The following is a 16,449-nucleotide window of genomic DNA, read 5'->3' as shown; positions in this document are numbered from 1 at the left end:
TACCCAAGCCATAGCTTGAATCTATCACAAAGTGAAATGCGAAGGTCGTAGCAGTGGCGAACTGCAGACACATGGACAATCTACTGCGACCGGTTGCGTTAGGTTCTACTGCGATGACAAGAAGCCTGATCACGCAATTAGCTGTTTTCTTCTTCAAAGCATTTGGCCGATTTTCAGATCAATATTGGTGGCCTGCAATGAGTTTTGGTAGAAATTCCATTGATATAATTAGACCCATAATGCCAGATGTTGTTATACGCAAGCCTAGTGACAGGCACGGTCAAGTTTGTTTTGTGACTGAATTTGGTGGCCGCTGTTTGATTCAATTTTATGGACGAATGCTGCAAGCACATGATATATATATATATATATATATATATATATATATCCAAAGAAGGAAGAAGATTAATAAGAGACTATGGCGACCAATCACACGGAGGAACAAAACATTGCAGTCACAGAGGGTGCTGCATTCGAGCTGGACTCTGAGGAAGGCTCCATTAATAATAATCACTCTGGTGCTACTTCTCTCAGGCTGCCCATATCGTCCAGGGATTTTTATTCGGAGCCCCTGGGGACAAAGACTCCGCCTTTAGGTAGCCTCTGTTCAGTGCCTTTCAAATGGGAAGAGATCCCCGGGAAGGCGAAGCACAGAGTAATGGATGATCAGTTAATTAGTTCCTATGATGCCCCGGATGGATTAGGTCTCTGGGACTATGGCGATGATCAGCATCAACTTTTTGGTTTCAAAGTTGATGGGGACTCTGGATTTCAAGATGAGGAGAGGCTTGTAGTTCAAAATCACATGATGACTGAGAGTAGGAAGAGATGCAGAAGCAGGAGAGCAGTGGAGAAAAGCACTGAGTTCCTTGTAAGTGGGTATACAATTCAAATTTAAGTTTTCAGATTTTTAGGAATTTTTGGATAGAGGTCGTTTTTTTACCCACAAATATATACAATAAGTGTTTTAGAGGTCCAACTAGAATTCATGTTATCAATTTGCTTTTTTCGTGGTACAAATAAGTGTTTCCGATAAATTATATATTAGGATTGAAACCACTAATTAAGTGTTTTATGAGTCTAATTAAAATTTATGTTATTAATTTGTTTTTTTAAAATTAGAATTTGGGTTAAACTTTAAGCTTTTGTGGTAAATTTTTGGAAAATTATGATCCGGATTATCCATAGTATTATGTTCAATATGTTGACATTTCGAACCCCAAAGGGATCCATTGTCAAGACAAAAAATGATAGATTATGAATGATAGATAGATTGAGAGAAAAATCTTCTGACCAGAACAGATAAATAAACCTTAAATATGATATATTCAAGTAAAGGCTGACCAATTTAAAAAGCCCACTAATTTAAAAATTAAACTACATATAATATTCGATGTTCCATTATTTTTATTGATTTAATCTTGATTTAATTTAATTTTAATTATTTTTAATTATAGTTATTCAAGGACATGAAACTTTTGGATGGTGGTTATGAAATATATGTAAATATATTTTCTTGGATGGCAATTAACTGAAATTGATAATGGATTGACTGCTGCACGCAGGCAGAAATGTGGGGTCGCTTCAGATCTGCAATGGATTCGGCGAGCAGAGTATGACAACCCAAATTTGAGCTACACCTTAGTCTAGAATATTTGTATTCTCTTTTTCTGTGAGATACTTCATATTTTGACATGCTTATAATTCTCCTTTGTAATCGCACATGTAAAATGTTACAGGTCGAGAAAATCTCAGCCATTATCCTCCTATGCATATATTTATATAGATAATATATTAATTATATATTTACTAGCAATTGCCCTAAAAAGTGCAAAAAGAGGCCGATAGATTTTTTAAATTAGAAAAATAGTATAGAAATTGGAAAAATGATAAAAAAATGCATTTATAGATATGTATTCAGCTCATAAAAATGAAGGACCCCATAACAAAAATGAATAATATATATTATAATTTTTAAAATATAATAATTACAAATTAAATCTATTGTTGTGAAAAAATTATTAACAATTAATTATTTAATGGTTAACATTTATGAATTTCACAATTTACTTCTCATTACGATTATTAGATTTAAAATAATATGTTTTTATCAACTAAACAAAATGGTTGGTTTTTTTTCCTTGACTTCCGTTTAATATAAAAATCATGTACTAACATTTTAATGGAATTATTTCCTTCTATTTTCATGTTAAATTTAACCTTTTTCGCATTATTTCATACATACATTTCATATATAATCATAGTCATTTCTAATGATAACATATTATTTAATATTTCATACCTACATTTGATATATAGTCATTTCTAATGATAACATATTATTTAACAATTCATGCCTAAACTGAAATTGGTCAATTTAACTTTGAGATACAATTAATTTAACTTTGGAATTAAGAGAGTTGGTCAATTTAACTTTGAGATACGTTTAATTTAACTTTGGAATTAAGGGAGTTCCATTATAATGTGTAATGGAGTGTCATTATAATGTGTAATGGAGTGTGTGGTTGAGGTACTTTTCTTTTTAATTATTAATTCTTATTATTTTTAATTCAGTTAATTTTAATATTTTTTTAATATAATATTATTTATTATTTTTTAATTGTTTTGTATTTTTTTAATACAATATTATTTATTAATTTTTAATTGTTTTTGTTTGTTTGTTAGGTAATGTGAGTTATGGGATAACTGACATTTTTAACCTGTGGCTTGAGTAGCCACAATGCAAGGGCATCAAAGTCGTTAAAATTACCTGAAGACCACACACCAACCCTTAGCATGATTAGATGTTTGCCCATAGAGTTTTAAACTGGAACTTTTCACCACAGAGTGCCTTAAAAGAGCACCATGTCATCATCTATTCTATGCCCTATGCACTTCACATTTTACTTTTTATTATTAATTTTTTCTTTTTAAATTTGTCTGGCATTATGGATTTGTTTTAATTATTTTTTTGATCTAATGCTTCACTACAAATATCTCCCATTAAGAGATTCAAAGCACCTCTCCACACACGACAATTGAGATTGCAAACCAAAATAGATTAGAGCTTACGTATACTTGTTCACAAGGGTGAAATGATGGATTTTATGATGGAGATTGGGAATAGGAGAGTTGTTCTAAATAGGGTAATCGACAATGTTCTAAATTGGCACTCAAGGTGCACAAGGGAGAATCAAAGGGTAAAAGCAAGTATGTTCTCTCAATGTTCACTTGTTTATGGAATGTTGAATCCATGTTGCAATGGGTGGAGGGATATATACTCTATTGGGAGTAGCACAACTTCATTGAGCTAGTTCACAGAAATGACACAAAAGGCTCATCAAGATCCTTCCTTATTCCAACTCTAGTTGTAGTCCATGGGAGCCAAAAATGGTTTATTCCAAACATAGAAATGCCAACTAAGGTAACATCTAACCCTATTGAAACCAATAATTACAAAAATTGCAATTGTAGTATTAGAGGAATTAATTAACGATATTTGTTTTTAAATCGTGAAAGACCCTATAAACATAAACATGCCTATTACAGGTTATTAATAAGTTGTCACAAATTGTCACAATGGCGTTGTCAATTTTAAGCTAAAAGTTAAGTTGTAAAAGACCCTATAAACATAAACATGACTGTCACTAGTTATTAATAAGTTGTCACAATGCTGTTGTCAATTTTAAGCTAAAAAGTTAAGTTGTGAAAGACCCTATAAACATAAATATGACCGTCACTAGTTATTAATAAGTTGTCACAATGGTGTTGTCAATCTTAAATTAAAAAGTAAGTTGTGAAAACCCTATAAACATAACGATGACTGTTACTAATTATTAATAAATTATCACAATGGTATTATCAATTTTAAGCTAAAAAATGAGTTGCGAAAAAGCCCCATAAGCATTACCATCCGTGATTATTAATAAATATTCACAATGGTGTTGTCACTTTCAAACTATACCATTACACTGAAAGTTTTTGTTAGTTGTGAAAAACCCCATAAACATAAAGATGAAAGTTTTTATCACAGAAGGTTAGTTGTGAAAAGCCCTATAAACAATGTCACTAGTTAGTTGTTAATAAGCTTGCAAAAATGCATGCGAGACCTGGATAGGTTGGGCTGATTGATATCAATTGTGTATACTCCACTTATGGATAGGTGATTCATTTAAAGTTCTCACTGAGACCAATGGGCACTGCCTCTGGCTACCCAGCTCTTCTTTTAGTAAAAGCAGCCCAACTTATATATTTGTATTGTTCTTTTCTTGTTATTTTATCAGCCTAATAAGGGCTGGTTGAGTCGTGGATTCTGCAGCATTGACTTTTCATTATATGTGATCGATATCAATTGTGTATGCCCCCAATATATGATGAAAGATGGCAGTAGGCTGATATAAAATTTAATATCTATATTTATAATTTAAAGTGAAATAGAAATTATATAGTGTAGAATGAAATAAAAAAAATATACATATATATATATATGATTTTAAATTATATAATGTATATTGAAATTAAAAATATTTTTTAAGGTTGAAAAAAAAAATGACATACATTTTTTTTATATCAAAATAAAAAATATCTTAATTTAGAAAAAGAAATTGTAATTTACAATAAAATTAAATATATGATTCAAATTTAAAATCAAAATATTAGAGTTGAAACTTCTTTACTCAAACGGCCAGACAAACACATTCCTTTTCAGGATTTTATAAGCAAATAATAGTAAAATTAATTACTTGAGTCATCAATAAATATCTATATATAATTTTGCAAACCAGGAAAATAAATAAATGTGTCTTTGATACCAGTATGTAAAAGTTTGCAAAACCTATTGAAAAGGGAATGTCTTTTATGTTTAACATAGTCATCATTAACAAGAAATTTGAGGAAAAAAACTGTTGTAAAGACAATTCTATTTGATAGATTGTTCATGGACCTTATTACAAATTTAAAGTAGTCACATTTAAGTTTCCTCTAGCTAAAGCTTATGTCTAGTGGCCAATAATGGAACGTCATTCAACCTTTTTTTAAATTTTTTGAGATAATACTATAAAGTATAGCTTGTTATGCTTACAAGCTTGAAACAACAACAAATGTTTTATATATATAATTGTCGTGCCCAACCCGCCGTCCCGTGAAAATTTGGGGGTGCACTCTAGCCATTTCGGGGACTCGTCCCTGTCGTTCCTCCATCCCCAAAACCAGTGCAACATAGCTTTCAACCAACTGATACAACCCTCTAGAGCAGCTTTACTTAAGACCCAAGTAAGCTTCTATTTCCTTCACTATCAATACTAATTAACTGTCATTCTGTTATCATTCCCATGATTTATTCCTTCCTGAAAACGAAATCAAGTGTGATTCAAAACATCAAGTATGGAAATTCTACACATAGATAATCCTGGAGCAGTAAACTCAAACAATTCTTAATGCAGAAGCTGGAGACCAGAAAATTTATTACCAAACGTTCTTTGAAATTAGATCTGCATTATGATTTTGGCATTTCTTCTGATCAACTTATAGAATTTAAGCATCACACCCAAACGATAATCTTCAACAACTAAAATCCAGGGCTCTTCTTGCAAGTTGTGGGTAATCATTACAGTGTGATCTTTATTTATGAGACAACACTAAAGAACTCCAGCAAATATGTCACAAATGCAGTCAAGATCTTCTGTTCTATTTTTCACATAAGCACTCATTTTACAGGTTTATCCTTCAAAACAAGTACTCAACAAATACACAATAGAGTTCATTTCAGAATAAAACTCACTACTCATTTCATAAAGTTCAAACTTTTCAGTCAGATATGCCAGTAAAGCTCTGGCAGAAATCAGAAACAATAGAGAACTCAATGAGTGTGTTCTAGCAACATGATTTGATGCAAAACATTTGAAGAATCACATCTAAAGGTTCTTTGCTGTAATCAGAAGGGTAAAAGAATGTTTTGATATGCCTGTCAGAATGGACATGATATAGTGTCTTATTTATAATCTTGCACAACCCAGTTTGACGACAGTCATCAACTGGAAAATAAGTCCTCCACCAAGGCCATGTTTCACTTCATGCCTAGTATTTCATATAGTCAAGGAACTGGACTCTAATGTTTGTATAAACGAATTCTACGAGTATTTAGTGGAGAAGGTCTGTGAAACTGAAATATCAATTTCATTAGTTTCTTTGTACTACCTCTTTCACCTGAGACCTCTGTTACTAATTTCCTAGTTTAATAAAGTTTGCAACTCTTGAAGCATGAAATTACTGGCCTAAAATAAGAGGGGCCTAAAGAAATGATTTATTTAATCTCCAAAAGATTTAAAAAAAAAAACAGTATATATTTAGTGCAAAAGTCATAACCATCTGATAAGGAACACTATGAAGAATCCTAAAAACATGGGTGTGGCTCATTCCTTTGGACAGCTAGATGGTGCCCAATTTAGGGTATGGATGCTAATGCTGCATGTAAAGCAATAGTGCAACTCAGGGTCTTGTGAAGAATCCTCATTGCAGGTGTATGGATGATTCCTTTAGACAGCTAAGTGGTGCCCAAAAAGGGATGTGAGTGCCAGCATTGCACTTGTCAGGAACAGTGCCACCGAGAGTATAATTCCCCAAGATGTGCATAAATTTTGTAAGTAACGATTTCGCAGAGCTGTACAAAAACTTCAGATTGGCATCCATCCTTTTCATACACTGAAAATTAACCATTAAATAAGGATGTACAAAAACTTAGGATATGGATGCTAATGCTGCATGTAAAGTAATAGTGCAACTCAGAGTCCTATGAAGAATCCTCATTGCAGGTGTATGGACCATTCCTTTAGACAGCTAAGTGGTGCCCAAAAAGGGATATGAGTGCCAGCGTTGCACATGTCAGGAACAGTGCCACCGAGAGTATAATTCCCCAAGATGTGCATAAATTTTGTTGCACATGTCAGGAACAGTGCCACCAAGAGTATAATTCCCCAAGGTGTGCATAAATTTTGTAAGTAACTATTTCGCAGAGCTGTACAAAAACTTCAGATTGGATCCATCCTTCTCATACACTGAACATTAACCATTAAATAAGGATATACAAAAACTTAGGATATGGATGCTAATGCTGCATGTAAAGTAATAGTGCAACTCAGGGTCCTATGAAGAATCCTCATTGCAGGTGTATGGATCATTCCTTTAGACAGCTAAGTGGAGCCCAAAAAGGGATATGAGTGCCAGCGTTGCACATGTCAGGAACAGTGCCACCGACAGTATAATTCCCCAAGATGTGCATAAATTTTGTAAGTAACGATTTCACAGAGCTGTACAAAACTTCAGATTGGCATCCATCCTTCTCATACACTGAACATTAACATTAAATAAGGATGTACCGACCTTTCGAAACAACCACCAATCCAATAGCACAATCCTTCTCATACACTGAACATTAACCATTAAATAAGGATGTACCGACCTTTGGAAATAACCACCAATCCAATAGCACAACACTCTGATATAACTAATCCTAGCGAATTGCCAGATAATCTTAGAAAGTAACATGTTGTGGACAAGTGAAACACCCATTTCATAATCACAGTGGAGCGACTTCAGATTGAAATATGGTTTTCTGAAGAAAAAGATAACAGACAAATAATTTAACAAAAGAGTAACCCCATGAAAGATCTATTCCACAAACTTAAAACAGCTTCAGACTGCTAATGGGGATTTGGTATGTTTATCAGGTTGACAGAGGATTCAGCCATCCACCAAGGTTCCATTCCCACTATGGTCTACCCTGGGATGAGATTCAACGCCAGGTGCAAGTCACAAAGCAAGTTGGGAAGAATAGTTACCCCTCGGAACTGGCAGCCAAGCCAGAGGAAGTCCACTATGTAATGTACAGTCCTTTGGGACATATTCCTCCAACCACTGCAATTTAAAATGCAGGCTGCCTTCTTAATTCCTAAATATTTGAAAAGCAGCTGATTAATTCACGTTGAACGCATAAAACGTTAAAGACACCGACTTCATATGGACTACAAAGGCCCTTGACTAACTTCAACCTTTATCAAAACTAACACGGAAAGAGAAGCACCTTGGAAACACCCTTTTCACAGAGGTCCACAGAAATTTGAGACTTGTTTCTCGAAATCTCCGAACTCCAAAAACAGTAAAAGAAAGAAAGCCCTTTAGAAAGACCCAATTCAAACAGTAGAACAATAACACAATAACTCAAGGGTAGGATCTGCATTATCTTCAGGACAAGCAAAGGCAAACTTATGAGTTAAAATTGTTCACCCTAAAAGGCGAGTATGAGCTGATTTGGAGAGTTCACTGGGTTACCGACGCAGCTATAAGCGAAATTGTAAGCATCAACGAAAATTCTTGATTAACATGACTTATATTTGAGTCCTGAGCTTTGCCACTAGTTTTGCCCCGAAAAGAATGAACAGTAAAAACGAAACTCCCTTGATATATTGCAGAGAAAACACACCCGAAATACAATAAAACAAAGACTTACCTGTAAGTTACATCTCTGTCCAGAATACTTGTCTGTTTTTCCATCAGGAAGCCTTCTATTACTATTGATCAAGCAAATCCAAACTTGTTCCTGCCCAACATACTCAGATATCAATCCTCCCTAAAACTGTTATGCAAAGCCTTGAAACAAAATACCCTTCAGGAGTCTACCCACAGGCAAACCCCCAAAAGATAACGGGCTTTACAGAGACGATGAAGAGTGGGCAGTGGATCAGGAAAATCCAAACTTGTTCCTGCCTAGACACAGATGGGCGTACCGACTACAGCAAGAAGATACACGAAGATACCAACGTGGAAAGGAGCATTTAAGGAGCCACAGGAGGAAAATTAAAAGAACCCAAGATAAAATAGTCGTGTCCCATTATAAGATTTAAAAACACTCTTCGCTTCCTTCAAAACCCTTGAAGTTCTTTTTTTAATTGACATTGTCGAGGTCAATTCCTGCAACCAAGAACGAAGAATTGTAAGAAAGCTCAGGGAGCCAAAAAAGATATGTAAATTGGAGCAGCAAGAGCATAAACATACACAATTATTGCAGTAGAGCACTGTGAATAAGTACACTGTAAATACGATTAAGAGAAGTTCGTTCATGCGACCTTTGTTGCTGTGAATGAAGTATGTTGGTAGCTAATAAAGTAAAAAACAAGTACTCAACAAATACACAATAGAGTTCATTTCAGAATAAAACTCACTACTCATTTCATAAAGTTCAAACTTTTCAGTCAGATATGCCAGTAAAGCTCTGGCAGAAATCAGAAACAATAGAGAACTCAATGAGTGTGTTCTAGCAACATGATTTGATCCAAAACATTTGAAGAATCACATCTAAAGGTTCTTTGCTGTAATCAGAAGGGTAAAAGAATGTTTTGATATGCCTGTCAGAATGGACATGATATAGTGTCTTATTTATAATCTTGCACAACCCAGTTTGACGACAGTCATCAACTGGAAAATAAGTCCTCCACCAAGGCCATGTTTCACTTCATGCCTAGTATTTCATATAGTCAAGGAACTGGACTCTAATGTTTGTATAAACGAATTCTACGAGTATTTAGTGGAGAAGGTCTGTGAAACTGAAATATCAATTTCATTAGTTTCTTTGTACTACCTCTTTCACCTGAGACCTCTGTTACTAATTTCCTAGTTTAATAAAGTTTGCAACTCTTGAAGCATGAAATTACTGGCCTAAAATAAGAGGGGCCTAAAGAAATGATTTATTTAATCTCCAAAAGATTTAAAAAAAAAACAGTATATATTTAGTGCAAAAGTCATAACCATCTGACAAGGAACACTATGAAGAATCCTAAAAACATGGGAATCTTCTTCCTTAATCCTAAGCTTTCCTCTCGTTGGTTGGGGTGAGACCTCAGGGCTATCAAAGCAGGAAATATGAAACCTAAAGATAGACCTGTGGTTGCTCCTGTGAACTGAAAAGCTACCCAAATATTGGGAATCAAAGTAGATCCCATGTAAAGAAAAACCAAAACAGTGATAGTCAAGATGACAAACCTCCTGTTGCTCTCAGAGAGGGGCTTCGATCCCTTGAAGACCATGCAATCCATTGTCTGCCGAAGTGAAAAATGGATCACAGGAAAAACAAGCATCAAATGGAGCACATACCCAACCCTAATAATGTTATCAAGAATGGAACTGAAAGGAATTTCAAGGTCTTTGTCAAAATTTGACAAAATATCTGAATCTGTAGATTGCCCAAATAGAAGATAACCTGATATTGCAGTAGATTCGTACACCAACACACACAGCACTGTGGTGATCCTTCCAACCCTGTTCATCTTAGCAGGCATTCTATCCTGCATTTTGTTATAGATCGGCTGTACATTGAAATGACATATGTATGCATTGGTCATGATTGGGATTACCACGAGAAGATCCAAAATTGCCCTTTTGGACCCAACATCAGGAAGCAGCCGAGGCCTCTCGATCTTGCCTTCTATAAGCCTAACAAAGGCAATAATTGATGACAAAACAACAAAAACAACTGCAAGTGCAACAGATGCAGCAGATGTGAATTTCAATGAATCTATCTTCTTAAGAGCACAGAGAGGCGCCAGAACAAATACCATTGTGATGAAAACTATCAGTCTCCGATCGCTCCACCACCCTTCCTTTCCTGTCCATTGATCAAAAATCCCCTGGTGATGCGAAGATTCGGACATCACATCTCCCATGATAATTAAATAAACAATCATAATCCCTGCATTGTTTACAATAATACAAATCTCTGATAAAACCCTGGCAGAGTGCCCACAAACAGATTCAACAGTTTCACCATAATTAGAAGCTTTCAGGCGAACAGAAAACTCGACCAGCAACTCAATGCTTATTTCCGAGAGAATACCCATCAGGATTATCACTGCAAAGCATAATGGCAGACCCAAAACTTTCATTGTTGCAGGCAGTGCCATAATTCCTGCACCAATTACAGTCGTCGCCAGATTGAAAACTGCACTAGGGATACCAGATCCAGACGCCACTTCTGCTATCCCTGATTTTTCTGTTGACAATAGGGGTAAAGCATCACTGTCTTCCGAACGCAATGCCTTTGAGGTAACCCCATTGACAGACTTCTTGATCTCTGCCTCGTTGTCCAGCGATATGTCCTGCGTTTGCAGCTCGATGAACGAGTGCTTTATTCGGCCCTGCATTGTGTACCTGGTGGAATTGCGAATGAGAGAGGGCAGCAAAGGCTCTGTTGGCGAGAGGTTTGGAGAATGCGCCATTACTACCCTACTCTAACCGCAGAACAGTTAATGCATAAGGTGGAAGATAACTGCAGGAAGTTAACACGACCCGCCATTCCCTCGCAGAACCACTCCCTCGCAGAACTGTCCCGCTCTATTCTGACGCTAGCTGCACGAGACTGAAAAACTCCTGGTTATGCCATTCAGAATCCGATGCCACGTGTCAGTATGAGGAACAAAGGAGCCATTCAAAATCCGATGCCACGTGTCAGCACGAGAGCGAAAGGAACGACGAAAGTCTGTTCCAAAGGAAGGTAATTTAACAAAAGAGTAACCCCATGAAAGATCTATTCCACAAACTTAAAACAGCTTCAGACTGCTAATGGGGATTTGGTATGTTTATCAGGTTGACAGAGGATTCAGCCATCCACCAAGGTTCCATTCCCACTATGGTCTACCCTGGGATGAGATTCAACGCCAGGTGCAAGTCACAAAGCAAGTTGGGAAGAATAGTTACCCCTCGGAACTGGCAGCCAAGCCAGAGGAAGTCCACTATGTAATGTACAGTCCCTTGGGACATATTCCTCCAACCACTGCAATTTAAAACGCAGGCTGCCTTCTTAATTCCTAAATATTTGAAAAGCAGCTGATTAATTCACGTTGAACGCATAAAGCGTTAAAGACACCGACTTCATATGGACTACAAAGGCCCTTGACTAACTTCAACCTTTATCAAAACTAACACGGAAAGAGAAGCACCTTGGAAACACCCTTTTCACAGAGGTCCACAGAAATTTGAGACTTGTTTCTCGAAATCTCCGAACTCCAAAAACAGTAAAAGAAAGAAAGCCCTTTAGAAAGACCCAATTCAAACAGTAGAACAATAACACAATAACTCAAGGGTAGGATCTGCCTTATCTTCAGGACAAGCAAAGGCAAACTTATGAGTTAAAATTGTTCACCCTAAAAGGTGAGTATGAGCTGATTTGGAGAGTTCACTGGGTTACCGACGCAGCTATAAGTGAAATTGTAAGCATCAACGAAAATTCTTGATTAACACGACTTATATTTGAGTCTTGAGCTTTGCCACTAGTTTTGCCCCGAAAAGAATGAACAGTAAAAACGAAACTCCCTTGATATATTGTAGAGAAAACACACCCGAAATACAATAAAACAAAGACTTACCTGTAAGTTACATCTCTGTCCAGAATACTTGTCTGTTTTTCCATCAGGAAGCCTTCTATTACTATTGATCAAGCAAATCCAAACTTGTTCCTGCCCAACATACTCAGATATCAATCCTCCCTAAAACTGTTATGCAAAGCCTTGAAACAGAATACCCTTCAGGAGTCTACCCACAGGCAAACCCCCAATAGATAACGGGCTTTACAGAGACGATGAAGAGTGGGTAGTGGATCAGGAAAATCCAAACTTGTTCCTGCCCAGACACAGATGGGCATACCGACTACAGCAAGAAGATACACGAAGATACCAACGAGGAAAGGAGCATTTAAGGAGCCACAGGAGGAAAAGTAAAAGAACCCAACATAAAATAGTCGTGTCCCATTATAAGATTTAAAAACACTCTTCGCTGCCTTCAAAACCCTTGAAGTTCTTTTTTTAATTGACATTGTCGAGGTCAATTCCTGCAACCAAGAACGAAGAATTGTAAGAAAGCTCAGGGAGCCAAAAAAGATATGTAAATTGGAGCAGCAAGAGCATAAACATACACAATTATTGCAGTAGAGCACTGTGAATAAGTACACTGTAAATACGATTAATAGAAGTTCGTTCATGCGACCTTTGTTGCTGTGAATGAAGTATGTTGGTAGCTAATAAAGGAAAAAACAAGTACTCAACAAATACACAATAGAGTTCATTTCAGAATAAAACTCACTACTCATTTCATAAAGTTCAAACTTTTCAGTCAGATATGCCAGTAAAGCTCTGGCAGAAATCAGAAACAATAGAGAACTCAATGAGTGTGTTCTAGCAACATGATTTGATCCAAAACATTTGAAGAATCACATCTAAAGGTTCTTTGCTGTAATCAGAAGGGTAAAAGAATGTTTTGATATGCCTGTCAGAATGGACATGATATAGTGTCTTATTTATAATCTTGCACAACCCAGTTTGACGACAGTCATCAACTGGAAAATAAGTCCTCCACCAATGCCATGTTTCACTTCATGCCTAGTATTTCATATAGTCAAGGAACTGGACTCTAATGTTTGTATAAACTAATTCTACGAGTATTTAGTGGAGAAGGTCTGTGAAACTGAAATATCAATTTCATTAGTTTCTTTGTACTACCTCTTTCACCTGAGACCTCTGTTACTAATTTCCTAGTTTAATCAAGTTTGCAACTCTTGAAGCATGAAATTACTGGCCTAAAATAAGAGGGGCCTAAAGAAATGATTTATTTAATCTCCAAAAGATTTAAAAAAAAAAACAGTATATATTTAGTGCAAAAGTCATAACCATCTGACAAGGAACACTATGAAGAATCCTAAAAACATGGGAATCTTCTTCCTTAATCCTAAGCTTTCCTCTCGTTGGTTGGGGTGAGACCTCAGGGCTATCAAAGCAGGAAATATGAAACCTAAAGATAGACCTGTGGTTGCTCCTGTGAACTGAAAAGCTACCCAAATATTGGGAATCAAAGTAGATCCCATGTAAAGAAAAACCAAAATAGTGATAGTCAAGATGACAAACCTCCTGTTGCTCTCAGAGAGGGGCTTCGATCCCTTGAAGACCATGCAATCCATTGTCTGCCGAAGTGAAAAATGGATCACAGGAAAAACAAGAATCAAATGGAGCACATATCCAACCCTAATAATTTTATCAAGAATGGAACTGAAAGGAATTTCAAGGTCTTTGTCAAAATTTGACAAAATATCTGAATCTGTAGATTGCCCAAATAGAAGATAACCTGATATTGCAGTAGATTCGTACACCAACACACACAGCACTGTGGTGATCCTTCCAACCCTGTTCATCTTAGCAGGCATTCTATCCTGCATTTTGTTATAGATCGGCTGTACATTGAAATGACATATGTATGCATTGGTCATGATTGGGATTACCATGAGAAGATCCAAAATTGCCCTTTTGGACCCAACATCAGGAAGCAGCCGAGGCCTCTCGATCTTGCCTTCTATAAGCCTAACAAAGGCAATAATTGATGACAAAACAACAAAAACAACTGCAAGTGCAACAGATGCAGCAGATGTGAATTTCAATGAATCTATCTTCTTAAGAGCACAGAGAGGCGCCAGAACAAATACCATTGTGATGAAAACTATCAGTCTCCGATCGCTCCACCACCCTTCCTTTCCTGTCCATTGATCAAAAAGCCCCTGGTGATGCGAAGATCCGGACATCACATCTCCCATGATAATTAAATAAACAATCATAATCCCTGCATTGTTTACAATAATACAAATCTCTGATAAAACCCTGGCAGAGTGCCCACAAACAGATTCAACAGTTTCACCATAATTAGAAGCTTTCAGGCGAACAGAAAACTCGACCAGCAACTCAATGCTTATTTCCGAGAGAATACCCATCAGGATTATCACTGCAAAGCATAATGGCAGACCCAAAACTTTCATTGTTGCAGGCAGTGCCATAATTCCTGCACCAATTACAGTCGTCGCCAGATTGAAAACTGCACTAGGGATACCAGATCCAGACGCCACTTCTGCTATCCCTAATTTTTCTGTTGACAATAGGGGTAAAGTATCACTGTCTTCCGAAAGCAATGCCTTTGAGGTAACCCCATTGACAGACTTCTTGATCTCTGCCTCGTTGTCCAACAATATGTCCTGCGTTTGCAGCTCGATGAACGAGTGCTTTATTCGGCCCTGCATTGTGTACCTGGTGGAATTGCGAATGAGAGAGGGCAGCAAAGGCTCTGTTGGCGAGAGGTTTGGAGAATGCGCCATTACTACCCTACTCTAACCGCAGAATAGTTAATGCATAAGGTGGAAGATAACTGCAGGAAGTTAACACAACCCGCCATTCCCTCGCAGAACCACTCCCTCGCAGAACTGTCCCGCTCTATTCTGACGCTAGCTGCATGAGACTGAAAAACTCCTGGTTATGCCATTCAAAATCCGATGCCACGTGTCAGTATGAGGAACAAAGGAGCCATTCAAAATCTGATGCCACGTGTCAGTATGAGGAACAAAGGAGCCATTCAAAATCCGATGCCACGTGTCAGCACGAGAGCGAAAGGAACGACGAAAGTCTGTTCCAAAGGAAGGCCTATCAGCCTAATAAAGTTATATTATACATATATTTATATACAAATAATGTATAAATTATATATTTATAAAATATATATTAATGGTTTGGTATGGAATCAAAATTTATCACATTATCCATTTAAATTTGATGGATGGATTTGAGAACTATTTTTATTATTAAAATTATTTTATGGAATGTTCAAACTTAATGGAGTTTTATATAATTTTAATAACAACACTTTACAAATAAACAAATTTTCGGTTTTTTTAACATCAAAAATTTAAAATATATATATAAAGCATTTATAAAATTCGTATTGTAACCTATCTCAAAATTACAGACAAATTAATATATAGATTTGCAATTGCAAACTTTTTAGATCAGTTTGTGAGTATTTTGTGCATTACTGCAACATAGATTAATCCATCACTTTACATTACAAACTTTTTAGGTTAGTTTGTAAGTATTGCGTGCATTACTGAATATTTTTGAAAGAATAAAATAGGGCATATAAGTTTATTTATTTTTTATTGATGTATTTATGAGATAAACTTAATTATTGGTAAGAAATAATTTTTATATAGTATAGATTTTATTTTTAATTAATTTTAATATGTGTAATTTAGTGTGTTTTGTTTTTTTTAAATGGTATTGTTTTTAAAATTGGGATTACAAGATTAAACTCAAAATTCTAAGTGAGTCTTTCATTGGGGAGACCAAACCAAATCTAAATTGACTCTTTATAGAGAGGTAAGAGGTAACTAAGTGTTAGGAGAAACAAAGTTTACCATACAAAAGCTAAGAGGTTGGCCTAATTAGCTATGTAAATAAATAATAGGAACAAAATAACAATATAGCATAGACATGATATAAACTAGGAAGAAGGATCAAAGTCCTTGGAGGCAATCTAGATGAGCTCTTTGTTGTCTTTGGTGGTGCCTCCCACCAAGGGAGGGATGTCGAGATGTTGTTC

At 36.0% G+C, this 16,449-nt stretch overlaps 2 protein-coding genes and 1 pseudogene across 2 annotated transcripts; 1 reads left to right on the top strand and 2 right to left on the bottom strand.

Moving 5' to 3' along the window:
* Positions 1-418: 418 nt before the first annotated feature.
* Positions 419-1,708, top strand: LOC149219874 (uncharacterized). Its single transcript, XM_089386940.1, has 2 exons — positions 419-871; positions 1,566-1,708. The coding sequence occupies exons 1-2, from the start codon at positions 419-421 to the stop codon at positions 1,617-1,619; spliced, it is 507 nt and encodes a 168-aa protein (XP_089243066.1). The 3' UTR covers positions 1,620-1,708.
* An 8,278-nt stretch (positions 1,709-9,986) lies between these two features.
* Positions 9,987-11,289, bottom strand: LOC149219873 (amino acid transporter AVT6E-like). Its single transcript, XM_089384503.1, has 2 exons — positions 10,250-11,289; positions 9,987-10,088 (listed from the first exon to the last, which is right to left on the bottom strand). The coding sequence occupies exons 1-2, from the start codon at positions 11,262-11,264 to the stop codon at positions 10,045-10,047; spliced, it is 1,059 nt and encodes a 352-aa protein (XP_089240629.1). The 5' UTR covers positions 11,265-11,289; the 3' UTR covers positions 9,987-10,044.
* Positions 11,290-13,699: 2,410 nt separating this feature from the next.
* Positions 13,700-15,172, bottom strand: LOC149219872 (amino acid transporter AVT6E pseudogene; annotated as a pseudogene).
* Positions 15,173-16,449: the final 1,277 nt, after the last annotated feature.

This window comes from Pinus tabuliformis, chromosome Q (assembly GCF_031772625.1).
Source record: "Pinus tabuliformis cultivar Carrire ecotype Pingquan chromosome Q, CPIR1, whole genome shotgun sequence".
Lineage (NCBI taxonomy): Eukaryota > Viridiplantae > Streptophyta > Pinopsida > Pinales > Pinaceae > Pinus > Pinus tabuliformis.
Note: the sequence above shows the minus strand (reverse complement) of the source record. Positions and strands in the feature narration are given on the sequence as shown.

Coding starts and splice junctions, on each gene's coding strand:
- LOC149219873 (XM_089384503.1), bottom strand. CDS start 11,264: ATGGCGCATTCTCCAAACCTCTCGCCAACAGAGCCTTTGCTGCCCTCT. Junction 10,089..10,249: donor CGAATCTACTGCAATATCAG/GTTATCTTCTAT, acceptor TCACTTCGGCAG/ACAATGGATTGCATGGTCTT.
- LOC149219874 (XM_089386940.1), top strand. CDS start 419: ATGGCGACCAATCACACGGAGGAACAAAACATTGCAGTCACAGAGGGT. Junction 872..1,565: donor AGAAAAGCACTGAGTTCCTT/GTAAGTGGGTAT, acceptor TGCTGCACGCAG/GCAGAAATGTGGGGTCGCTT.